The 26,750-nt window shown below is 35.1% G+C and overlaps 1 protein-coding gene across 1 annotated transcript; it reads left to right on the top strand.

Annotated features, from left to right (window-relative positions):
• The first annotated feature begins 3,465 nt into the window (after window positions 1-3,465).
• Window positions 3,466-26,036, top strand: LOC145256217 (uncharacterized). Its single transcript, XM_080114834.1, has 3 exons — window positions 3,466-4,102; window positions 20,414-20,530; window positions 25,365-26,036. Exons 1-3 carry the CDS (start codon window positions 3,881-3,883, stop codon window positions 25,653-25,655), a joined length of 630 nt encoding a protein of 209 aa, XP_079970960.1. The 5' UTR covers window positions 3,466-3,880; the 3' UTR covers window positions 25,656-26,036.
• The last annotated feature ends 714 nt before the right edge of the window (window positions 26,037-26,750 follow it).

Raw genomic sequence — 26,750 nt, 5'->3', positions numbered from 1 at the left:
ATGCGTTGAGTGCTCGAGGATGAATTTGGAGATGTGCCAAGAAGATGAGTCAAAGTTTTTCAAAAGACTGATTACACAGGATGAAACCTGGGTCCATCACTATGATCCAGAGACCAAAGCCTAATCAATGCAGTGGAAGCACTTGGACTCACCACCTCCAAAGAAGGCAAGGGTGCATCCCTCCACTGGCAAGGTCATGCTCACAGTCTTCTGGGACCAGGACGGAGTAGTGATGACAGCTTTTCTGGCAAAGGGTACCACAATTACAGAAGCCTATTATGCTTCACTTTTGAGGAAATTAAGGGAAGCTATGAAAATCAAGAGGTGGGGCAAGATCAGCAAAGGTACCCTCCTCCTGCAGGACAACGCTCCGGTCCACAACTCGCATGTCGCCAGATCAGAAGCATGGGCGTGTGGTTATGAAATCCTACCCCATCCTCCCTACTCTCCTGACCTTGCACCCTCTGACTTTCACCTCTTCCCAGCCATGAAGTTGTTTTTGAAAGGAAAGCGTTTCTCAGATGATGCAGCCTTGATTTCTGAAGTCACGTCGAGGTTGGTGAACCAATCTGGGGTGTTCTACAAAAACGGTCTCCAGAGCTGCATCAAACGATGGGAGAAATGCATAACTCTGGGTGGTTCCTATGTAGAGAAAGACTAATAACTGTGCCAAGTTTCATTGCTCTACTGCTATGGGAAGTGGGTCAGGGGCATTACTTATTGCACGCCCCTTGTACATAATTTGAGCGGCGTAATTTGTTTTTGCTTAATGTCAAAATAAGGACACTCATGCGGAATACAGACCATGCTGAAACAATAAGTTTATTCTTTCGAAACCTATTATAACATAGTGATTCGGTACTTTCAATCAACAATTTTTGAGGTGACAGTGGTCAACTAATTAATGACACAGACTGACCACACGGGTATTCCAAGTTCGAATCCGGCTCGTTCACAAAATCAGCACTTTTACTTAGGATGTTGGCAACCTTTTTGTGGTTCCTCCCGTAAGTACCCGATGACGAATTCTGGCTAGAAAATTATTGAGGAAATAAATTCTGGTACTCATTTAGTTTAATCAAGACAATAAAAAATGAAAATATTGGAAAAAAAAAAAAAAAGATTATATTGTACGTTATGGAATAATCTTTTCATAAAAAAGTAACTTTATTTGATCAAGTATCATTTTTTTGTTTTCTTTTTTGTTTGTTTGTTTTTTACAGAGGAAAATCAAATTTTAATGAGATCGATCGTGTCGCGGCCATCTTGCCTATTTCGCGGACGAGGAGGAATGTCTTTAAACGAAAAAATGATTAACAAAGACAAAAATTAAAATATTTATATAGGTATTTTTCTGCCCATGTTTTAAAATAATCTCGTCAAAAAGTCTCAGGTATCAATTATGGAAATGAAATTAACATTTTTTCTCTAAAGGAGAAAAATACAGAACATAATGTTTAACGTCAAAAACTTTTTCTTGATAGATTTACGGTTAGCTCATCCTTCCAGAGACGTGCGAACTCGAAACTGAGGAAAAAAGCAAAAGCCCTTCCACTCTCTCAACCCGCACCCCGACCATCCGCTCCTGACAGGGCAAGAGGAGGTAACTGCTGAGTTGACGATGATGAGAGGCAAAGAATCTCAGTGCCACAGCCACCGCTAGCCACACCAGGTCAACAAGTACAGGCATTCTGCTAACAAAGGTTTAAAAAAGGGGGCCGAACCCACCCTGCCTCCCGGCACCGCTTAATAACTGCTATGATTAAAAAAAAAAAAAAATTTGAAATATTCTGCATAAATACCAAAATATACTTTTATTTGAAATCTAAAATTTAACATATTCGTCCTTTGGTGCTTAACGAAAAATTGTTGAATTTCAAGTAAAAAAAAAAAAATGGTACTTACATAATTCTAGTATCGCAAATAATAACATATCTAAAAAAAAAAAAAAAATTAAGACCAAATTTGGCCTTTTTACGCTCTTTCATGAACTATGGTTTTGCCGCCAGATTTTTCTTTTTTTTTTTTTTTTTGTAATGAAAGTGCTTAAAAAAAAGGACAAATTTGGCCTTAACAAGGCCGATCTGTCAAATTTTAGAAAGGCCAAATTTTAAATGTAATACGGCGGTCTCGAATGTCTAATAAAAATGATGAAGAAAAGAAAGTTTTTCTAGTTTTATTTCAGCCTTTGAGTCTAATAAGGTGTTTTATATAAAAATAAATAGTTTTTATACATTTTTTGTCTGTCAAATAATTTACGCCGCTAAACTACACATTTACCAATAATGTTTCAATTCCTCTATAAATTTTAAAATAAACTGACTTCTGTAGAACTTATGCACGACGCTTTTTCGTTTGTTTTGATTGTGCGAAGCCGGACCAGATCTCTTCCTTTTGGGTGCTAAATTAAGCTATTTTTTGTGCAAACAATATATTTGTTTGTATTTTCTTTTAATTGAATTTAATTCAATATCTTACGACTACTTAACTAATTATCCTTGAAATAGCTCAAAAAAACTAATTTACTTTTCAAGGGATTTTTGCAATTAATTCTAAATTTAGCTAAATTTCCCGGTTTCCGCCGCCCGCCGCCGGCGTGAAAACATTTTTCATTATTTATTTATTTATTTTTTTTTTTTTTTTTTTTACATGTAATCCCCCCCCTTTTTTTACAGATTAACTTTAGGCTTTAAAGGCTTTTCAAACACAATAAAAAAAAAAAATAATCTAAACCTATAAAAAAAAAAAATTATGATAAGTCAGCTTTCAAAGCGATGTCTCCCAATCAGTTTCCGCCATATTAGTGCACGTACCTACCATATAGTCCCATTGACTACCATACACTCATTAGCCTTTATCCTCGAGTGGCCTCCGGGCCTTGATAAGTGGTGCCTCCTTTGTAAAAAAAAAAAAAAAGAAAAAAAAAGCAAACTTGGCGACTCATGTTTGTATATCATACATTCATTTTAGGTTGGTGCAAAAATAATGTCGATTTTTACGTTCAACATATATAAAAAAAACGACATTATTTTTGCACCAACCTAAAATGAATGTATGATATACCAACTTATGAGTCGCCAAGTTTGCTTTCTAAAAAAACAGTGACATGCTTTGATGTTTATTAGGCGTCGTTCCGCTTCATTTAAATTGGGTTATGTGTACATAAAACAGGGTCATTCATATGTATTTTAACAAAATAAATAGTTGTGTTGGTTCGGTTCAGTATGATGTTTCGTAATCGTGACTGGGAGGGTCTTTTTTCTTCTTTTTTTTCTTTTCTTTTTCTTTTCTCTTTTGCTTTTCTTAAAATACTTAAAGAAAACGGAACTAAATGTTTTGTTGTTTTTTTTCTGATTGGTCGTTTTTTGTCTCGGGGAATTCCCAGTTTTGTTTTGCTTCTTTTTTCTTTTTTCTTTTTTTAAACTTGGAAAATCAGTCTGTGTTTTCCTTTTTTTTTTTCTTTCGCTTTTAAAAGGTTCCGCTGCGCGTGCCTTCGGGCTTATTAAATATTTTTTTCCTGGCTGTAAAGAACGCGGCTCTGTCAATTCTACCACAGACGCGAAAGACCGACACAATCGCTACTGTTGTGACGACATTTATTTGGTAAACAAACAAAAAAAAAACCTACTCTGTTAAAGTTCCCTTTGCAATACAATTTTAAATAATTTAAACTTAAGTTCAAATTTACCTTTATTTATTCATCGCACAAAAGAGCGGTTGGAATTATTATTATTTTATTTATTTATTTATTTATTTTTTAGCAAACTTTAGATTTGAAACTTAGTATTTTGAATAAAAACAATTAAAAAAAAAAAACTAATTTTACCGAAGCCGTTGGCGAGTTTAAGATATTTCGGAAAATTTAAGTTTAAAATTTACAATGCATATAAACGAATCGAGAGAGTCGGTGCATCGTCAGATTCATCGTATTTCGCGAGAAGGGGACAACAATGGCCATCATAACAATTCTGTGGCCTTGGAAATTGGGAAAGATTTCCGGCTTCCCGATTCTTCAATTATGTCCACGTCGGCAAACAGTTGCGATCTCACTGAAATGTTCTCAGACACATCTTCACCGGTTGGACCGGACAGTCAGTCTCAGGTAATTATTATTATTATTATTATTATTATTATTATTATTATTATTATTATTATTATTATTATTATTATTATTATTATTATTATTATTATTATTATTATGTTATTTTCTCATTAAAATGTCCTCCGCGCAACCATTTCTCGCATACCTCATCTGCTATTCTTTCTTTTTTACATTCAATGTTCCTTTTTCCTTTCCTTTCTTTTTAATATGGATTTTTTTTTTTCACCTTAACCTTTAAAATAACGACTTTTACCAGTTTTCGGGTATGCTGAAAACGAATATTGCATTAAAATTTGCCACAAACAAGTAGTTTTTTGGATATTGGGTAATGTAATTCCTTATGTCATCGTCAAAAATATGCGCTTGCACGTACAGAAATGGCCATCACTGATAACATAAGGAATTACATTGCTTAATATCCGGAAAAGTACTTGTTTACGGCAAATTTTAATTCAATATTCATTTTCAGCTTACTCGAAAACACGTAGAGCCGTCATTTTACCTCGATATGTTTATCGTATTATAATTAGTATTGCTAGTAGTGTTAACAGGTCACCCTTTTTCTTATTAAATTTCCCCAAATCATCTATTTCTCTCATTTTAAAAAGTAACGGTAGAGAATAGTTAACAGTCGGGGACTCGTAAACAAAAATAAATAAATAGATAAATAAATAAAAAATAAATAAATTATAACTAAGGCTAGGACAACAGCATATTATTTTCATTGTTTTGATTCTTGAGTGTGTATCTGTTGATATCGTATATGCTTTTATATAGAGTGATGTGGTTCTCGGTTGATTAACTGTGTCTAACTATGTTGGATATATACTCGAGAGTCAAAACAATGAAAAGAATATGCTGTTGTCATATCCATATTTATAACAAACGCGGTAGAATTAAATTCTCTGCCGACCTGTGTACTTTTAACGCGTATAAACCGTTTGTAAGATTATTGATTTCAGAATTTTATATCAATGCTCATATGACTAATCAACACACGAAAACCAAAATAGCGGCCAAGGTGATCGCTTAACTTCAATTACTTTCATATTGAAAGATAATATAAAAAAAAACATTTATCACTAACCCTAAGTCTGTGTGGCATCCCTCGAACAATATCCCTCATGAGATCACATTGAGGTTAGTGAAGTGAATTGATAATCTACGCCACCAAAATTCTGAAACAAAAAAAATCTTACAAAGAGTTTCCGCACGTTAAATGTATACAGGTCGGTAGAGAGTTTAATTCTACTGAGTTTGCTATGAATTATTTGTTGTTCTATTGGGTTTTTTTTTTGTTTATTTGTTTTTTGTTGTTGTTTTTTTACAAGTTCTCAATTGTTAACTATTCTGGACTATACCGTTTCTTGGTATTTATGCAGAATACAGATCGTGCTATTTTTAGATAGGATATTCAAGTTAAATTAAATTTTTATAGTATCTTTTTATTATTATCAAATTGTTAGATGAAAGTACAGAATAGTTACAAAACACCTTTGCCGTCTTAAGAATGGGTTTCTAAATAATAATGTTATTATGTCAGCAAGATCTGCATTCCACATAAGTATTCCGTCATTTTTTTTTCTTACATTCAATGTACAACAAGTTGGTTTTCATTAGATCATCGATTTAAGTGATGTAACCTTTAACAAGTACAGGTTGAAGTTTTGTTCTCGATCATGTGACGAAGCCCTTGACTTCCTTTCTTATAAATGAACTGCATTATTTACTTACTAAGAATTCTCACACATGTCATTATCAATGATCTTTCATTAACGCCAACATCGAACAGGTGGTACTCCCTGGAGTCTAAGTGACAGCTAGTCACTCCGAGTTTCCAGTACTCTTCACCACTCTCAATACTCGTTGCAAATCAATTTTGCATTGTCACAACAGCTGTTTATCGTTGATTTCTTGTTGATAATGGCCGTTGATTTTCTCTGGAATTTGGGTAGCAATAAACCTCATCCGGATTCCAGTTATTTCCATGTACTTCTCGTAGAAGCTTCAAAGGTGCGCTTCCTGATCGGTATTTGCATTCTCCATTGACATTTTTCTTAATATCAAATTGAGTTGGTGCTACTGCATGTGCAGGTGTACAAGTTTATTATTACTATTATTGGCTCACATGGAGCTTTCACACAAGCCAACAAACGATCGGTTTTGAGACCTGTGGTGTTCTCTGGAAGCTGAGTGACAACAAGTCTCCCCAGACGTCCAGCTCTCTCCACCTCCTTCGATAGCATTTGCAAATAAATCTGTGTCATCGCAACAGCCTCATACCATTGATTTCTCGCTGGTAGTGGCCATTGATTTATACTGGAATTTGAGTGGCACTAAGCCTCCCCACGATCCCAGTTCTCTTCACGCTTGTCCAGCGGAGGTCTGGCCAGCGCTCTCTCCTCGGTCTTTCCATCCTCCTTGACCCTTCTCGGCTCTTTGGTATCACTTTTCTATTTGGGGGGGGGAGACGGTGATGAGACAATGGGGGAATGCATGATGGTGATGTAGAACTTGTAGATATGCAGCTTCGGCGTTCTTCATTCCCTGTAACGCTTCTTTGTTATATTGTCTTGCATCATTCCCCACATTCTAGGGTTTTCCTTAATATTTCAGTCGTTTTCTTTATTGGTAGGCGTTATATTTTTGCAGTTATTTCTCTGATTCCAATTTCTGCCATTCTTTTTTCGAAGTTTTTCGGAATTGTTCCTAGTGCTCCTACTATTACTGGTACTATTTTGATTTTCTTCATCATCCAAATCCCTTTTAACTCTCTGGCTAGCTCTGTGTATTTGCTTCATTTCTCCTTTTCTTTCATACTCACCCTGTGGTCAGCTGGGACAGCAAAGTCTACGATTTGACAGGATTTTTCTTTCTTGTTAATTATTACGACATCTGGTCTTCTTGCCTGGATGGGTTTGTCCGTCTGTATCTCCATGTTCCATAGGATTTTGTGGTTCTCGTTTTCGAGTGCTGTTGCTTGTACCATTTGTCTGTATGCTCAAAACGCAGTCGTTTGCATAATTCCCAGTGCACCGCCCTCCCCACTTGGTCATGCCTGCTTTTGTATTCCTTTTGGACCAGTTTGCTGCATTCACTTACTATATGGTTTATCGTTTCGTCTCTCTGTCCACATAGTCTGCATTTGCTGTTTTCTTGTGTTTTATCGATCCTTGCTTTGATATGGTTGGTTCTTATCGAGTTATCTTGTGCTGCAGTTATTAGAGATTCATTTTCTCGGTTTATATATCCTTTTCACATTCATGTCCAAGTGTTTTCATTATTCTCATCTTTTGTCATTCTTATGAATCTTCCGTGGAGTTGTTTCTCTTCCCATTTCTCTTTTCTCATTTTGTCGTTTGTCTCTCTGTTTTCTGTTTTGTTGTTTTTTTTCGGTGTCACTTACTGCCATAATTATCCTTTCAGTGTTTTGCATTATGTATTTTTCTAGTTCTTTTTTCGTATCCTTCACACAGTCTTCTATACAGATCAGTCATCTCCCTCCGTCTTTCCTTTTCACGTAGAGTCTGTCAGTATCGTCCTTTGGGTGTAGTGCATTATGTATGGTCATGAGTTTCCTGGTTTTCTGGTCGAGTTGTCTCAGTTCTTCTTTTGTCCATCCTATAAACGGTCCAGAGTATCTTACTAGCGATACTGCCCATGTATTTATACCTTTTATTAGGTTTCTGCTATATAATTTCGTTTCCAGGAGTTTTCTTGTTCTCCTGAGGTATTCCTTTCTAATTTTCTCTTTCATTTCTGTTGCTCTGATGGTGTCTGTTTCCAGAATTCACAAGTATTTATAGTCGTCTTGTTCCCCTAGTGCCCTAATTTCTGTTTGGTTGGGTAGTTCCATGCCTTCTGTCATTTCCAGTTTTCCCTTTCTTATAACTAATTTTGCACACTTCTCCATTCCCAATTCCATTTAGATATCTTGGCTGAAGATTCTGGTAGTGTTGATTAGTGTCTCTAACTCCTTTTCGGTCCTTACAAATAGTTTCATATCGTCCATGTACATCAAGTGGTTCATTTTTTCCTGTGTATTGGAGAACTTGTATCCGGCTTGGCACTTTCTCAGAATACTATTCAAGGGCATCATGGCTATGATGAACAGTAGTGGTGATAGTGAGTCTCCTTGGAAGGTGCCTCTTTCTGTTATGTGTTGTCCATCCGCTGTCAATTCCAGTCTCCATGTTTTCATTGCATTTTCTATTACGTTGGTGATCCCGCTTGGTATTTTGTACATTTTTAGGCATTCTATTATCCATGTTTGGGGGATCCTGTCGTACGTTTTTTTGTAGTCGATCCATGCCATGGCTAAATTCTTTCTCCTCCTTTTTACCTCCTTTAGGATCTTTTGATCTATATATAACAGGTCATGTGTTCCTCTTATTCCTTTTTGGCATCCTTTCTGCTCCTCGGGGATGAGTCCATGGTTATTCAGGGAGTGGTAGATTTGTTCCCACAGTTGCGCTGGCAGTATCTTCCACGTAGTTGGTAAGCACGTGATTGGCCTATAGTTGCTAGGGACAGTTCCTTTCTCCATGTCCTTCTGTAGCAGTGTGGTTCTGCCTTTTGTCATCCAGTCTGGTACGCTTGCTTCCTGTATACATCTTCTCAGGTTTTGGGCTAGCCTTTCGTGTAAGGTTGTGAATTTTTTGAACCAGTATGCATGTATCCCGTCATGCCCTGGTGCTCTCCAGTTTACCCTTTTTCCTATGGTTTTCTTTAGGATTTCCTTGTTGATTTCATTCACTGCTCCTTCTTCTATTTGTTATTATTATTATTATTATTATTATTATTATTAACAACACTAGTTCTACTGCCTTGTGGATACTTTGGCAAAGGGCAAGACGGCATGACAATATTACAAAAAAAGGTCCAGTAGGATGTATGCAAGAAAAGACGGTTGGAATGCAGTGAAAAATAGTACAAGCATGTTCCAGAAGGGGTGGTTGTGAGTGATAACTTGTCAGAGTGAACCCTGACAGAAAAATCCGGTTTGGAGTTCCGATAGATAGATGATGAAGTACTGCAACACCTTTCTCGCAACTCTTGCAGCTGTGCTGACTCCAACTATATAGGCTTGCCTTTCCATCTTTGTTTGCAGCGCTGAAAAGGGGATCCTGGTAACTGGGAAAACCTAGGTTTCCTTATCATCCACCCAGGCCTGCATCTGAAGAGGCAATTCCAACTTTGACTTTATAGCCATAGCAGATGCTGTAATGTACCAGACTGGATGCAGAACGCCATTATTTAATTAGACAGAAGATTGTCATCACATATTATTATTATTATTATTATTATTATTATTATTATTGGCTCACATGGAACTTTCACACAAGTCATCAAAGATCTGATTGGAAACCTGTGGTGTTCTCTGGAAGCTGAGTGACAACATTCTCTCCAGACGTCCAGCTCTCTCCACCTCCTTCGATAGCATTTGCAAATAAAATTGCGTCATCACAACAGCCTCATACCTTTGATTTCTCGCTGGCAGCGGCCATTGGTCTATACTGGAATTTGAGTGGCATTAAGCCTTCCCAAGATTATCATTATTATTATTATTATTATTATTATTATTATTATTATTAATATTCACATTTTGTATCTGGCTCTTGTTATTGCCAATTTTATACTGATAGGCGTATCATAACAAATGACCACAGGCTATCAGCATCTTCTTTTCTCAATCTTTCAGCACTTTTCGCAAGATTCTGGCGGTTCCCAACAAGGCAGCTTTATAAAGTACTCCAACGTTGCAATGGATCCCAATTTTCTAAATCCACTTGTCAAATCCCTTTGTTACACTCCTCAGAGCTCCTATCACAATAGGTACAATTCCTACCTTCTTCAAGTGACACAATCTTTTTATCTCTCTTTTCAAGTCTTGGTATTTTTCGACCTTCTCCCTTACTTTTACCTCCACAATCACATCAGCTGGTTCTGATATATATATATATATATATATATATATATATATATATATATATATATATATATATATATATATATATATATATATATTTACTTTTACCTCCACATTCACATCATCTGGTTCTGCTATATCAATGATTATTGTTTTGTGTTCATTTTTTTCAAACAAGACTAAATCTGGTCTCCTTGCTTCAATCACATAATCACATTGAATATTAATATCTCACAATAATTTCACCTTATCAATCCTTACCACCCCTTCTGGAACATACTCGTACCATTTTGCAATGCATTCCAGTGGACCTTTCTTGCAATATTGTCATGCCGTCTCTTGTATTCCTTTTGAACTAACTTCTCACAACTACTGACGAAGTGCTGTACATTCTCACGTTTCTGTCCACACAGTCGACATAGGAGACCTTCAACCGTTTTATCAATATGATATTTCACATAATTTTTCCTGGGCATTTGCTCCTGTACATCACATATTAGGGATGTGTCCCAACCTTCAAGTCTTATTTTGACAACCATCACTGGGTTTTTCTCTTGTTTACTGTCTCTGGTAGATCTCTACTGAACTGGCCATGCATTTTCTTCTCAATTCACTTGTCTTTCATTTTTTGTTCATTTATTGCCTTAAATTTCTTGCTTCTTATTTATTCACTCTCTTGTATTTTTCAAATTTTGATATGCCCTTTATAAGCTTTTCCTTACAGTTGAAGACGTACATTTTCAGACTATTTTCTTCTTCTTTTACAAATCATTCTACACCTATTAGTCCTTGTCTTCCCTCTTTTCTTTTCACATACAACATATTAACATCACTTTTTAGCTGAAGAGCTCCATTCATTGTCATCGTTTTCCTTGTCGTCCTGTTCATATTTTTCATTTTTTTTTCCATATTAAATAATACCTGCCCCAAATCGAAATATAGCTACTGTCTATGTGTTTACTGAAGACATTTTGTTTCTCCCATTCAATCTTGACTTAAGAACCAACCATAGCTTTCTCTTGCATTCTTTTCCTATTTTTCCCTTCATTTCAACTTCTCTAATTGTATCTAATTGTACAATTCCTAAGTGTATCCTTATTCTCCAACCTCTTTTATTTCCCCATTCAAATTTTTTTTTTCTACTTTCAACAATTTCCCCCCTTTCCAATGTTCAAGGACCACACTTTTTCATACCAAATTCCATATCTATGTCATTACTGAACATTTGAGCAGTTCTTTCAAAACATTTAGCTGGTATTTGATCTTTGCATACAACATTAAGTCATCCATAAATAAATTATTATTATTATTGGCTCACAAAGAGTTTTCACACAGGTCTTCAGAGATCTTTCCCTGAAAACAGCCTGTGGTGTTCCCTGGAAGCTGAGTGACAACAAGTCTCCTCAGGTTTCCAGTATTCTCCACCTCTTTCGATAACATTTTCAAATAAATTTGCATTATCGCAACAGCTGTTTGCCATTGATTTCTTGTTGGCAGCAGCTATTGGTCTTTGCTGGGATTTGAGTGGCAATAAGCCTCCCCAAGGTCCCAGTTCTCTTTGCACTTATTCAGCTGAGGTCTGGTCAGTTCTTCGGTCTTTCATTCCTCCTTGTCTCTACTTGATTATTTGGTCTCGCTCTTTGGAGAGGGGGGAGGGGGAGGGGGGGTAATGGTGGTAGGGTTGGGTTAGAGAACTTATAGATATGCGGTTTCAGTGTTCTTGGTTCCATGTAGTGTTTCATGTTTTTGCCTTTGCAGCAGTTTGTCTCGCTCGCACTTGTTGCTCCTGTGTGTTAGTTTCCACGTTAAAGGGTTTTTTCTTAATATTTCAGCTGTTTTTATGATTGTTGTTCGTTGCATTTTTCTAATCATTCCTTTGATTCCAATTTCTCCCATTCTTTATTATTATTATTATTATTATTATTATTATTATTATTATTTACTAACTAAAAGTTTTCACACAAGACAGTGATTGCACCTTATTGATAACATGTGGAGTATGAGTGCCAAGAAGGATCCCCAGGTTTCTAGCCCTCTCCACCTCCTTCGATAACCTGTGTAAATTATTTTGCATTATCGCAACAGCTGTTCGCCATTTATTTATTTCTAGCAATAACCGTTCATCTTCTAATTATTTATCATTTATTTATAATTCTTTATTATTATTATTATTATTATTATTATTATTATTATTATTATTTACTCACTTGGGGTTTTAACACAAGCCATTGTCATTTATGCTCATTGACAATAACAAATGGTGTTCCCTGGAGTCTGAGTGACAACAAGTTTCCTTAGATTTTCAGGAGTTTCCATCTCTTTACAATCATGATATAATGCTACTAAACCTCATGTCTAGAATGCTTTTTCCAATTTTGATCAAAATCTGTTAAGTGATTTTCATTCTAGAAAATATCTGAAATTTAAGGCTTAAGCTTAAGGAGTATTAAGTAAAAATTCAAATTCAGGGAATTTGTGTCCAATGAATGTGTTAAAAGTTTAATGTAAATCTTTACTTTTTTTTTAATTGTCAAATGGGAGATTTCCCTCATACATGCATCTTGAAAAAAAAAACCTTTAAAATACTGTTTTATATATACAAAGAAGTCACCACTTATCAAGGCCCAGAAGTCACTCGAGAATAAGGGTTAATGAGTAGTCATTGGGACAATAATAGCGAAATAATCGTTAGTAGTGGAAATTTGGTAAATTGGATTACTTAAGAGGATGGCTCATCAAGAATTTGTTTACATTGGACTTGAAGACGACCATATTGTAGTAAGCTGCAAAGCAGGCAAATGAAAGCGAGTTCTATCGGTGTGCAGTTCTAAGAAAGAAACTCTGTTCATGGAATGCATGTTTAGGTTTAGGCACAGATAAAGAGTGGAGGGAATTATTGATAGATAAAATTATTGACAGCTAGACGAGTGTTTTTTGTAAAAGTTTGACAAGGAGGGGTTCATTAATTAGAGCTCAGACGAGCGCTTGCCATGAAAATTACGATAGAGCAGAGACAGGCTCGCAACGTCACTTCTGTAGAAAAGAGGTTGCAGAGGAGAGAAAAAGGCATCCCCTACTAGGCCAAACAAACTGTGATTCGAGGCATTATTACAACTACTAGTAAAAACAGTGAATATATTTAATCAACAAAAATGCTTTGAGAAAGCTGAGATTTTTTTGGACAGAAAACCCAATAACATGCAGCAAATATGAGCTTATTAACATTTCTATGAAAATAGCGCCCATTGTATTTTAAATATGGAACTGACCGAAATGAGATAAATTAATAAGTATTAATAAGCACACAGAAATTAATGTTGTGCTACATAGTCCAATAAAAATAAAAAAAGCACACTATAAGACACATTCTTTAATTTACTTCTTCAGTCCAGCGCCTCTTGGCAGACGATGTTTTTTCTGTTTCTTTCGAATGTTCCCTTTTTTACATAAGGTTTTATTAACCTCTATCTTCACTGCACGTTAAAATTACTATGAGTCCCTTTCTCACACAATTACAACAATGATGATACATTATTATAATGATATTGGAAACAGAGCTACATCAGGTTTTATTTTATTTATTTATTTATTTATTTATTTTGCTTTGTGTTTCGTTTCATTTATTTTTTGTTTGTTTTTTTTTGGGGGGGGGGGTCACTAAAATTTGATTGCATAATAGTTTTTACGTCATTCGTTTTTCGAGCCAATCAAAGTCTTGCTTCCTGAATAAAATATCCCCAAACAGGTCGGTCTACAAAATACTGAAGCTCTTATCTTTAGATTTCTTTTTATTTCTTTTTTTTTTTTCTTCTTTTTTTTTTCTACTTTCCATTTCGTTTCACAGATGAGTGCACATGCGCATAACCCAGATCGGTTCAGCACACCTGAATTCGTTTTGAAAGAAGAATACATGTTCAGCATCAACATTAATCGTTTGATTTTCTGTTTTATCAACTTTGCCAAAGATTATATTCTGAATATAAGATTATATTCTGAATATAAGAAGAATATTCATACCAAGACAGGCAAAATTTATTCCCCCAAACGGAAAAGTCAAATTATTGCGCGCACACACACATATATAAAAACACACACACACACACACACACACACACAGAACTTGAATGCCTACTGGAGAGAACTTGAATGCCTACTAGACACTATCCTCGAGTGGCTAAGGTCTCCCTGTACAGGGGTTTGTCAGAACAACCTGGCATGAGGATACTTTTCCCTAGAAATAAACCCTGACCAAATATTCAAAATCACATAGTATTTACTGCCCAAATAAGATCTCTTCACTATGGCTAACTTACATTATCTTTTACGAGGAATGGTGCACCTTCTCCAAGTGATGTTACCTCAAGTAATAACATGAAGCTGGATACTCCACCAGACTAGATAAATTCTTGTCCTGGAATCCAGTAAGACGAAAAAACCAAAGCGAAAGATATGTTACAAGATATGAAAATGGTTAATTGGGGAGAGGAAAATTATGTTCTCAATTTCTTTACTAACTCAGTGTTTGAGAGATAAAGAACTTTAATGGAACATTCGAATATCTATGTATCTCATATAGAGTTCAAGTGTAAGCCCCAGGTTGTGGGCCCCTTGATCTCTGAGAACTTCGACTGAAGTAAAATAAAACAATATATATATATATATATATATATATATATATATATATATATATATACACACACACACTCAAATAAAATACTATTGAATCAACACTTAGCTTTGATCTCATCTTTTATTTCGAAAGATAACTTTTTCGAAGTGTTCTTCATTTCCAAAAACATTGGTAATAGCAGCACACTTTCCTTTCGAAAGTTTTGTTGACTTTTCTTGTTGAACATGTTTTTTACATTGACTAAAAAAAAACGTCTACTTAATTAAATACAAGCGCAAAAGTCAGCTATTGATTTTAACCAATAAAAAACGTCCTTTTAATTATTCATAAAAATTAACATAAGCGACAAATTGTTATGGAGAGGGAAACTCTTCTATACTAAGATAATTTTTCCCCACTTCCAGAGTGCCTCGTTTTGGGGAGCTGCTTTTCCTCACATTAAAACGACCTTGTGTCAAAATTTTGCTTTCGTGGGAAAGGAAATAAATGCAATTAAGGAGATTAAAACCCAAGATGTAATGATACCAAACATTTTTGTCTAGAATGCTTATTTTAGTTTTTAGAAAATATCTAAAACTGGAAGCTTATGCTGAAGGGATCTTAAGAAGAAATTAAAATTCAGGGATTCTGGCTTAATTGGTGTTTATTACTTTACAAATTCCATGCTTGAATTTTCAAATGGGAGGTTGCGCCTGTATTATGCCCCCTAAAAAAAATGTTTAAAATCCTCTCCAAACAAACAGAAATTTGAGTAATGTTTATTAAGTAGACGTTTTGGTTCTTTAAAAACGGGCAAATTTTGATTGGCTCGAAAACGAATGATGTAAAAAAAACTATTATCCAATCAAATTTTAGTGAAATACAAAAAAAAAAAACACAAAAGAAAGAAAAAAAATACAAATTAAGCGACACACAAAGCAAAATAAATAAATAAAATAAAGTACACCTCGCTGCCTTTGAATGAGTGCTTTGTGCGAAATTGATGGTTGAATATGGTTAAATTAGTGCTCATTTTTGTATTAAATTCTAATCCCCATTAAACCGTGACTGTGTATCGAACGGATACCACAATAGTTAGTTCGCTTCATTCTATCATAACAAGGGTTCATACAAAATTAGTAGTTTCGAGAAAAAGTGAAACCAACAGACAGAAAGAAAGAAATATAACTATTGTTAAACATCCACAAAAATCGGAAGTATATGAATTTTCACGGGACGCTTCCACCATGTTTTAATTTCTTTTGCATAAAACTAAACTAAAATAAATATAGTTCACATTACTCACCCTACGTCCATCAGCTGTATTCCACAATCCATAATAAATCGGTTAATTATTTAGGAATGAATATGCAAACACTAGATATACCCTGTGTTACCCGGTATTAAACGTAATGTTAAATTCCTTAAAAAAAAAAAAGTAAAAAGAAACAGAAAGAAACTAAGACATGTATGGTTTTTTTCTAAACAGTTCACTTCTTGTAATTAAAAAAAAAACTACTCTAGCTGAGATCGAAACCAAAACCTGAAGACAGTGAGTCCAGTACGATAACAATTAAGCCAGTTTGCCACGATATTTAAAAGGTGTTTTCAAACCTACTTATTCTTAACATAAGGAAGCTGTCATATGAACATTCATGCATGCACAGTCGTGAAACAATTGACAAATAGTTAAAAATCTGACAACCCCAAGTACTAATTTTTTAATTTTTACCCCCTTTTCCAGACGAAAACTGATTAAAAAGCTTTCCACATGTCTGAATATCTTATATACCAAATTTCAAGTCTGTAAATCAAAAATTCGTTGAGAATATAGTTTGAAGAGTGTCCTCACACACACGCGCGCGCACACACACATTCTCACTTTTATATTTGCATAAAAAGTTTATAGTAAACACAAAACTCTTTCCATATATATTTATATATGCGTATATATTTTTGTCTAAAAAGTTTTGCCTACCAAACTCCTCCTAGAGTTTTTGGTTTACAGACATGAAACTTTATATATAAGGGATTTGAACCCATGCGAAACTTTATATTTGGGTTTTATCGCGGGAAAATCGGTACAAAAGTGTGAAAAATGAAATTTGCCAGATTACGGCCAAACGCTGTCATTACGAATATGCATGCATAACGTAGTAGCTATTGGTTAATGTTTTAATTTTTAGCCTTGCAGCAAACATGTCTTCATAGTCAGTCATTAACGGCAGAGGAAAAATAAATCGTAAGCCAAACGTTTTGGTTTTGATTTTTGGTGGTGGCGCAAGGGTCATTTTTTTTTTTTTAACGTTTTATGTTTCTCATATTATTCTATATTGAATATATATATATGTGTGTGTGTGTGTGTGTGTTTCTCATATTATTCAATATTGAATATATAATATATATATATATATATCTAATATGTTTCTCATGTTATTCTCTATTGAATGGATTTTATTGTGTTTGGTTGGGATCATTTAGCGGAGCTGATCCCTTGGTTTTGAACCAATCCTACTTGATTTCAAATATGTTCACATCCGGATTTTAGGCTTGATTACGTCAGTTAAAGCCAACCCAATTTATTTATTTGTTGATTTTCTGGGAGAGGTTGGATCAAATGTTAACAAGTGTAGGAGACCTCTTGACAATTTGTAATCTGAAGAATCACAATGTCAACTTGGGAGGTGGGGAGAGAAGTCCTTAAAAGAAACGCATTTTATCAACAGTATGTTTTTTATGAGTTTTTTTTTTTTTCTGAAAAAGTTTATTTCATTGATTATATCTAGTAATTCACTTATTTTAAAACAAATTAATCGCTACAAACAGATTGATTTTCTCACCATTCTTGATACATACACAGTTTCTTCTTAATGTTAGAGGTAAATCTATGTATAACTCTGCGCTTATTTATTTAGAACTAGCAGGACTCGATAACCGGCGTTTCCCACTGGAAGCATGCCCCCCTCCCACGTAAAAAAGTTAAAGTGCGGCTATTGTTATCGTTGACCAACCGCCAAACTCCTTATGTTAAGAACGACTTTCGGAATGGACACTACCAACCTCCCTATATTAATAACGGCTTTCGGTATAGTCACCCCATTCTGTTAATGGGGGTGGGGCTGTCAAAAAATTTGTCCAAAATGTAACCTTGATAGTCACTGTGCAAATACTCTGAACCAACAGAAAAATTTGTTGGTTGCAGTCTCGGTCGGCCCGTGCATACTAATCTGATCAGAAGTACACAATACAGGGCATTATATCTCGGAAACTATTTGTATCCACCAAATAAAAATGAGATTTTCTAAATCAGCATAGTGGGAAACCTTTAAAAGTCTTCATTTTAAAGAAAAGTGTAGTTGGAGCAAAGGTAAAAATTTAAATTTTAAAGAACAACAAATAAGTGGTCTCTTATGGTAAGTAAATAAGTTTTTAACCTACATGCATAAAATATTGGGTTCAGGGTATGCTTATTTGGGAGGATAACTGTGCGGAGAAGGCGTTATATGTCGTAAAATACTTATATCCTTCAAATATAATTAAGATTTTCTGAATCAGCATAGAGAAAAACGTATAAAATTTGTCATTTTTGAGGAAATTTTGAAGCTGGAGGTAAAAAAAATTATCTTTTCTTCAAAGAAAAAAGTACAACTTGTGTAAAAGCAAACATACAAAGGATGGGTAGCGTTTGTAGAACAAGTAAGTATATAGCATACATGCAGCAAATATGGAGTTCAGTGTATGGTATGGGGGGGGGGGCGGGGTAGATGTAGAACTGTTTGGTGTTATTACAAAAAACTAAAAATATTTACAAATGTAACGGCCCGTAATAAAGCACATTGGAAAGTAAACATAGCCACTCGGAAAGCGTAAAAGGTAAACACACAAAGAAGGGTTCACATTTCTATAATAATTTATATAATATTGGGATAGTTGTAGTGCCATATCGCACATGGAAAGAGGTTCTGCAGCTATCTCTGGTGGGCTTTCATGAGGCTACAACTTCCTACGCAGAATTTTATAGATGCTAGAAATCATTGTAAAAAAAAAATTAGCAAAAACCAGAAGAATGCATACTGAAATAACCAAGAAATGCATAGAATCGCAGAAAATAGGAACTCATGATTTATGGAAAATTTATAATAATGTAGTGAATAAAAGGCAATCAGTAATTCCTCCACTATCCAACAACCAAATGATCGCATGCACAATAACTGAGAAAGCAGAACTGCTTGCCCAGCAATTTATCTCCAGCTCCACCTTAGAGCCAACAAACAACTCCCTCCCAAATTTCCCTATGCGGACTGAAGCCACAATTGATGATTTGAAAATCACACCTTTACATGTCTGCGATATCATAAAAAACTTAGACACTTCTAAGGTGTGTGGGCTTGATTTCATTCCTGCTATACTAATTAAGAAATGTTCAGTTGAGCTAACCCCCATACTTTCCAACTCTATAACAAATGTATTGCTGAATCTTACTTCCCTAACAGCTGGAAGATGGCCTCTGTGGTACCAGTGTACATGAATTCTGGTGAAAGAACTCCCCCTCTCAAATATCGCCCTATCAGTATTAGTAACCCCTTATATCCAAGGGGTGATATGCCTTGTTTGAGGTGAAGATAAGTTTAAAAAAAAAAAGTAATAGCTTTTGTTGTACACGGCAAGGCATAAAGAGCTCTTACATTTGGCAGTAGAGAGGCGAAAAGATCTTATTTGGAGACGCAGTGGTCGTGAATGATGTTTTTATTCTACATCAACTTTCGATTCGACAAAATTCTTAATCAGAAATTTCTCTCGACGAATAACAGTGCCAGAAATATTCACTTCCAATCCAAACTGCACATGTAGTATAAAAACCCAAACATAGTTGTTGCAATATTTCATAATGGGGTAGATATTTATTTGGTATCCACCACACCAAAATGTGGCACAAGGCCGGAAGGTGGAGAGTAGGCAAGCTCCCCTAAAGGAGGGGCACTCTTGCCTCATCAAAAATTGCCTGGGCACCCCATCGGCATTCCCCGGTAAGGGCGCCTTAGGCGACAAGGAATAAACTTGCCCCACCCAAAAGCTGGGTGGCAAGGTCTGGGAAGGTAGACCTTCTAGGTGATACTCAAGCGGTGTACCTCAGTCCGACAGGTACGGGGCCGGTTCCTGGTCTGGTACCTGTCGGGCTGAGTGTCAAGAATGGATCCTTAATGAGTACTCTACCCTGTGTCCCTGCAGCCGAAGCCACTAAGAGACACATGGCATCATGAGAGTTTCATAATGGCGTATGATCCCACACAGTCGGGAGATTCTATTTATAAACGATGCTGCTAGGAACTGACGAATCGAATTAATTCACTTTCTGCTACCAACCAATCAGAAACCAGAATTTCTTAAATTTCTTATAAAATCTTTCTGTAGCAATTTCGCATTTGTTTGATTCATGTCAACACGGGAAAAATCTTTTGCTCTGTTGATTCCAACTCAAAAACTGTCGACTGCGAACCAGTCACCTCCCAGGACTTGTGTAGAACAATGAACCATTGGAAACTGTTCTGAAACTAAACATGGCTTACACTTCTAGTTCTAGTAGAATTTTTCTTTTCTTCCAGGCAATACACATGCAATCTGAAATGGTAGGCTAGACTCTACCATTTTCATCTTCTCCTGTAATTACTATTTTTCCATTATTGTTGAGGGGGAAAACAATCTGAGGGAAAGTCTTATCATGCATCATAGTTGATTAAATAACCATGATTAATTATGGTTTTGTATCTTTCAGTTGCATCCCAGCGATGAAGAAAATGGTTACATTCTTCTGCGTCGACGAGAGAAGAACCGAAAGGCTGCCCAAAAGTGCAGAGAAAAGAAAAAAGAAAAAATACGAGATCTTGAAAATGTAAGGAATTAAAATCTGTTTTTTTTTTTATTCTTAACGAACATTTTTTTATACTTGGTTGGTTTGAATTAGTTTTGTTAGGTCTGATTTGGTTTTGTTAGGTTACATTTGGCTTTGTTAGGTTTGATTTGGTTTTGTTAAGTTTGATTTGGCTTTGTTAGGTCTGATTTGGTTATATTTAAATATCAATAAATATTTATCATCTTATCATTCGTATCAGCAATAGTAAATTAAGTTTTAAACAAATCAAAAAAAACAACTAAAAGAATCGTTCTAAAAGAGCATTTCAGGGGCGTAAATTATTAGACTTCTATAAAATCATAAAAAGCTATTGGGAAAATAAGACACATTATTAGACCCAAAGATATGAATAAATCTATAAAAAGCTTTATTAGTAGTGTTATTTATATTTTATGATTAGACCCAATGTACAACAGTGACATGGTATGCCAAACATGAGCAGCCATTATTTATTATTATTAGACTTGTATATAATCATAAAAAACTTATCTTTTTTCTTTTTGGTAAAATATTATTAGACCCAAAACTTAAATAAAGCCATAAAAAGTTTCATTATTAATATTATTTATATTTTATTATTAGACCAAATGTGCACGTTACGTCAAGCATTGGCAGTTTTTTTTTTATTATTATTAATAGACTTGCATAAAACCATAAAAAGCTTCTTTTTTTTCTTTTTGGTAAAACACATTATTAGACCCAAAGATTTAAATAAAACCATAAAAAGCTTCGTCATCATCATCATCATTATTATTATTATTATTATTATTATTATTATTATTATTATTATTATTATTAATAATAATAATAATAATAAAATGATTAAAAAATACTATTAAAACTATTACATTTTTATATTATTATATTTTATATATATTATAGTTTACAGACCTGAAATGCATTTTACTGAATCGCTTTTGCCATTAGAAAATAAGAGCACATTTTTCTGATACCTTAGGATGTTTCGATTTTTTTTTGTTTCTCGATTCTAATAAAACGTCTCAATAATAATTAAAAGGTGTGATTTAGTTAGATTGCGTTATGTTAGGTTTGGTTGTATTAGGTTTAATTTGGTTAAGTTTAGATTGGTTAGATTATGTTTGGCTTGGTTTGTTTTGAAGATGTGGAGAAAGTATATGTAGATAAAGCTATTTTGGTTGTTCAGAAGTTTTGTTACCTTGATTATACCATTGAACTTCCAAAGAGAAACAGGTGATAGCGTGATTGCAAAAATCAGGAGTGAGTGGGGGTTGGTTCAGGAATGTTTTGGTAAGTAAAGGTTTGCGAATGAATATTATCAAGACCACAGTGATCATCAGTTTTGTAGTGTTGGATAATGCCCAGACACAGTAAAGTTCCTATGCTCACTTTGTGGTAAGGGGGTTGTAGTTAGCAAAAAGTGGAAAGTGTTCGACTGAGCTTCAGTCTATGGTCTCCCCTCGCCTAACTTTCACAAGAAACACTCGTCTAGCTGAAAACACTATCAATATCAATTCCCCCCACTCTTTATCTGTGTCTAAACCTAAACGTAGATTCCACAAACAAAGCTTCTTTCTTAGAACTGCACGCCTGTGGAATTGTCTTCCGTTTTCCTGCTTTCCAGCTGACTACAATATGGTTGTGTTCAAGTCTAACGTAAATAAGTTCTTGATGAGCCGTTCCATATAAGTTATCAAATTTACCGAATTTTCATTACTAATGATTACTATATTGTCCAATTTCTACTGTACACTCTTTAACCCTTATCCTTGAGTGGCCTCTTGGCCTTGATAATGTGGTGATGCCTATGTAAAAAAAAAAAAATAAAGTGTATTATTAAAAGTGTGTTACGGAGGTATATGTCATGATTCTGGAGCCATAACTGTCACAGATCGCTGTCGCAACCTTCAGATGTAATTATATTTATTATCTTTGGGTTAGTCCATTTATTCCTCAAATAGGTCGATCAGCTAATCCATAACATTGTACAAGAAGTGTAAATCAACAGAAATACAAACTCAGATATAGAGAAAGTATAATTGAATGGCTAAATTATAGAGAAAGTATAATTGAATGGCTAAATTATAGAGAAAGTATAATTGAATGGCTAAATTATAGATTGTCCAAACGTTCTGTTACAGTTGTTTCCATAATAATAAATACGTAATCTGCATGAATTAAAATATCATATTTAAGCATATCTTAAGACCGGTCAACGCCAGGCAGCCTGCTAGTACATATTAGTGGCCTGGCAAGGCCACAGGGGAAACAACCGAAGCAGTAAAACTAAAGCTGGTCTACAGGGCACTATATATACAGATTTAGGCAAATTTGGCCATATTTTATTGGTTTGAAAATATAAGTTCTTTTTTACAAATTGTCATAAAATTTTAACCATAGAATAGTATTATAATTTTCAAAAAGCCTGCAAATTTTCATGTAGTTTCGTCCCATAAAACCAAAGATATGAGCATTTCAATATTCAATTTGGCTACCAGTATAGATATATCTATATATAGGTATAAATATACCACCTTTTTTGTCAATTTTGTAAGTTCCAAATCTCAACGACTATTGATCGGAATTTAACAAATGAAGGCTCGTTGGAAAGCTAATGGCCTTATTTGTGTAGTGGGCTATGTGACATTTGCCTTTAAGGTCACACATTAGGGGCTCATCCATCATCTGGAGCCTATTTTTGGCACATTTTTACAGTCGCAAAATGTTTCAATTATAGTTACTTGTTTTCCTAGTTTTGCATATGAATTACAAAATATCTGATATTTCCCCAAAACTTCTGGCCTTGATAGAGGGAAGACTAAAATTTGCTGCTATGGTTTCAAATGATCTGAAATAACAGCAAAAGGAGACTTGATTTCAAATATTTCTCTTATGTTAAATCTTCGCTTTTTGGTTTTCATACATAAAGTAAATTTCACAGTGTATAAGGATTATTTGATACTGAAGATATTCATAATCGTACCCTATTTCCAAAAGAGGGGAGATATAACATATGAGAAATATTTGGAATCAAATCTCCTCATGCTGTGATTTCAGATTATTTGAAACATTAGCAGCAAGTTTTAGTCTAACCTCCATCAAAGCCAGAGGCTTTGGGATGTATATATACTAGCCTAGGTGCCCGGCGTTGCCCGAGTGTTTGGATGTGTGTGTTGAGCAAAAAAAAAAAAAAGGTCGTAGGCAGGCTTGAACTCGTACCACAAAGAAGGAAAAGAACATATAAAACATGACATCTTTGCTGTTGCACTTATCGCCAAACTGGAACTGACAAATGTTTAAATTAAGGCTTGTCAATCGAAAAGAAGGGATGACTTTCGAAATATCATTTAAAAGGCAACTCCTCCTTGTAGAAAAGTGCCCAGTTGAGGGTGAAGGAATTAATGTTTTTAACCAATTTTTCGATATTTGTTGTCCGAAGGATCGAGCTTCAAAACGATACCGATTTCGTGAAAATCCGTCGCCTCTGTTTTAGGCAGACATACAAATATACATCCATTTAAACAGACACGTGAGATTTATATTATAGATATATACAGGGTAGAACAATAAATTTGTTGCCCTAAAGGAAACAAGTCTACAGCTTTATTTTTAAACTTTTATTGAAAAAATCGATTTAGGTAACTTGATTATGTAGAAGAGCTGATATCTATTCAATGTAGCCGCCTTCAGCCTCAATCACTGCCTCGATACGGATCCAGAACTGGAAGTATGCCTTTTCCATAGGTGCCAGCAGGAGTTCACAAATACTCAGTGAATGGTGACGATCAGGCTGGCTTTTGTGCTGTGGGAGGTCATGTTGGTGATGTTCTCGACATATGACTAAATGAAGTAGTCTAGCGGGTTCAGGTCGGAGGAGAAAGGGGGCCAGTGAAAGAAGGGTACAAAGTCGTAGCACTCCTTCTGAAGCCAAGCTTGAGTCTCTTTGGACTTGTAAACCAGTGCCTAGCCTTGCTGCCACATCCAGAGTCTGCTTGCAGCCACCTGATTGCATCAGAGGATCACTACATTCTGCAGCACATCCAGGTACACTTTGGTGTTCGCTTTCAAGCCGACTTCAAAGATATGAGGTGGCATGACGTGGCCCTCACTTGAAACCACATCAGATTGTAACTGTGGCTGGAAACTTTGTTTTCATCACCCTGGGCACGTCCCTGTTTTTCATGGCAATCCAGCGATGTATTTTGAAGGTGCTGACAATGGTCCTGCTGTCATAACTTGAATCAGTAGAGAAAATGAGTTGTACAGGCGGCACATCTCCGATCTCACTCATTGAACATTGTGTCATTTTCAAACATGATAGAAGGCTCCTATCGCTTTTGGGATTCGTACACAATTGGCTAACTAGTAGACGGTCTGTTACAAAAATATATATAGTTATCCACATACAGTACTGTTTCGCAGCTCATCAGTGCGGCTAAACAAGCAACTACCTCAAGCCAGGATCGAAACCCGATCGTCTAAACGACAGTCAGAGCTTCTAACTGTTGTGCTATACGGCTGCTGCTATGCGGGCAGTAAATTAACAATGTTTTGACATTGTCCAAATAAATATATATATATATATATATATAAAAAGAAGTAGTATGTTATAAAAATATATGTGGCAATTAAGCTACACAGAATATTCCGCGTTTCATCCACGCTAGGATTCGTCAGGTGTATAAAGAAGTATATATATATAAAGAAGTATATATATATAAAGAAGTATATATATATATATATATATATATATATATATATATATATATATATATATATATAAAGAAGCATATTTTTCAATGTTTAACCTCTCATTTTTCTCTCTCGTTTTTAGACTGTCAAGGATCTTAACAACGACCTACGCCTCCTCAAGTGTCGGAATGACAAATTGGAAAAAGAAAAGGCGCATTTACTGCAGCTTTTAACCGCCCACAAACACTACTGCTCGCTAAAAGTGGAAAGCGAAGATGACTCCACAGACACTTACCTCGTAGAGAAAGACCACTTCAAGCACAGCCCTGACCACGTCCCTCGGATACCTCAGCATATTCATAGAGAAGTGCCAAATATGCCAACATCTTTTAGTAGTTACATGTATCAAAGAGAAAACTTTGTAACGCTTTGAAAACTTTCATTTTTATTTTCATTGGATGATATAGTTGCATATTATTTGCTTGAACGACTATCCAATCGTCATTTTCCGCCATTTTTGTGCTTCATATGTGTGTGTGTGTGTGTGTGTGTGTGCGTGCGTGCGTGCGTGCGTGCGTGTGTGTGAAGCACTTTCTGAGAAAGGGGTTAGTTTATTGCTAATCACCTGAGGAGCCCCCTAGTAAAGAATGCCGACGGGGCTGTTTAGGCATTTTTTGTTGACCAGAGTGTGCTTTTCCTAATGCACTGGCTTTTCAAAACCACACCTGAGAGTTTATTTATCTCTTGGAGAGGAGGTAATTAAACTCATGTACTCCACTTCCGCCAAACTTATAAATGAAAAGGTTTTTCTTTTGTTTTGTTTTTTGTTTTTTTAATCAGAAAAGAAAAATCAATTGGTATTTGCACTAAATGTGTATACAGAAGATTTCAGTTACGGGTATCAATGGAAATTCCCGAGCCACTCCCAAGTCTTGACTTAAATGCTCGACAAACAGAAAACAAACCTTTTTCCAGATTTCCTGTAACAGATGTTTCACTAGTTTTTGTTTAATCAAGTAAAGTTCCATTTTTGTTTTTTACTTGATTGCTAAATTTAGAAAGCTATTTTTTTTTCTTAGTATTTTTAAAAAATGAATAATTCGGAATAAGAAAAATGATTTTTATTTTAATTTAATTATCTTTATTTTGAATATCACATCATATCCGTTGTAAATATGTTAAGTTTAAAAAAAAAAAAACACTGCGAATGACCGTTTTGATAGCTAAAAAAGCAAGTCTACTGAATGTCTATTCGCTGCGACAGTGGCATGTCAGAGAGAAAAGCGAAAGTAGAAACCAAGGACACATCTGCTACAGGAGATCGCTTTTTCCTTAAGAATTTATTAAACAGAAACTGATTATTTGTTTCGTTTTGTCAGAAAAGAGCAATATCTTTAAGTATTTAATTGGGGTCAGGGCCAATTAACATCCATGTAAAGAATGGGTTTAATAATTTTCTTCAGATAAGTGAATCTGTTTTGTTTTATTTTTGCAACTTGTTTGGAGAGTTTTTTTGTTTTGCTTTTTT

Source organism: Euprymna scolopes, chromosome 32, assembly GCF_053919585.1.
Source record: "Euprymna scolopes isolate OS-2025 chromosome 32, ASM5391958v1, whole genome shotgun sequence".
NCBI classification, from domain to species: domain Eukaryota; kingdom Metazoa; phylum Mollusca; class Cephalopoda; order Sepiida; family Sepiolidae; genus Euprymna; species Euprymna scolopes.
This window is presented reverse-complemented; position numbering and strand designations above follow the sequence as displayed.

Bases quoted from the DNA above. Each gene is read 5' to 3' on its own strand.
- LOC145256217 (XM_080114834.1), top strand. From the start codon at position 3,881: ATGCATATAAACGAATCGAGAGAGTCGGTGCATCGTCAGATTCATCGT. The intron at 4,103-20,413 runs GTAATTATTATT...TGTATCTTTCAG, and splicing joins GACCGGACAGTCAGTCTCAG to TTGCATCCCAGCGATGAAGA. The intron at 20,531-25,364 runs GTAAGGAATTAA...TCTCGTTTTTAG, and splicing joins AAATACGAGATCTTGAAAAT to ACTGTCAAGGATCTTAACAA.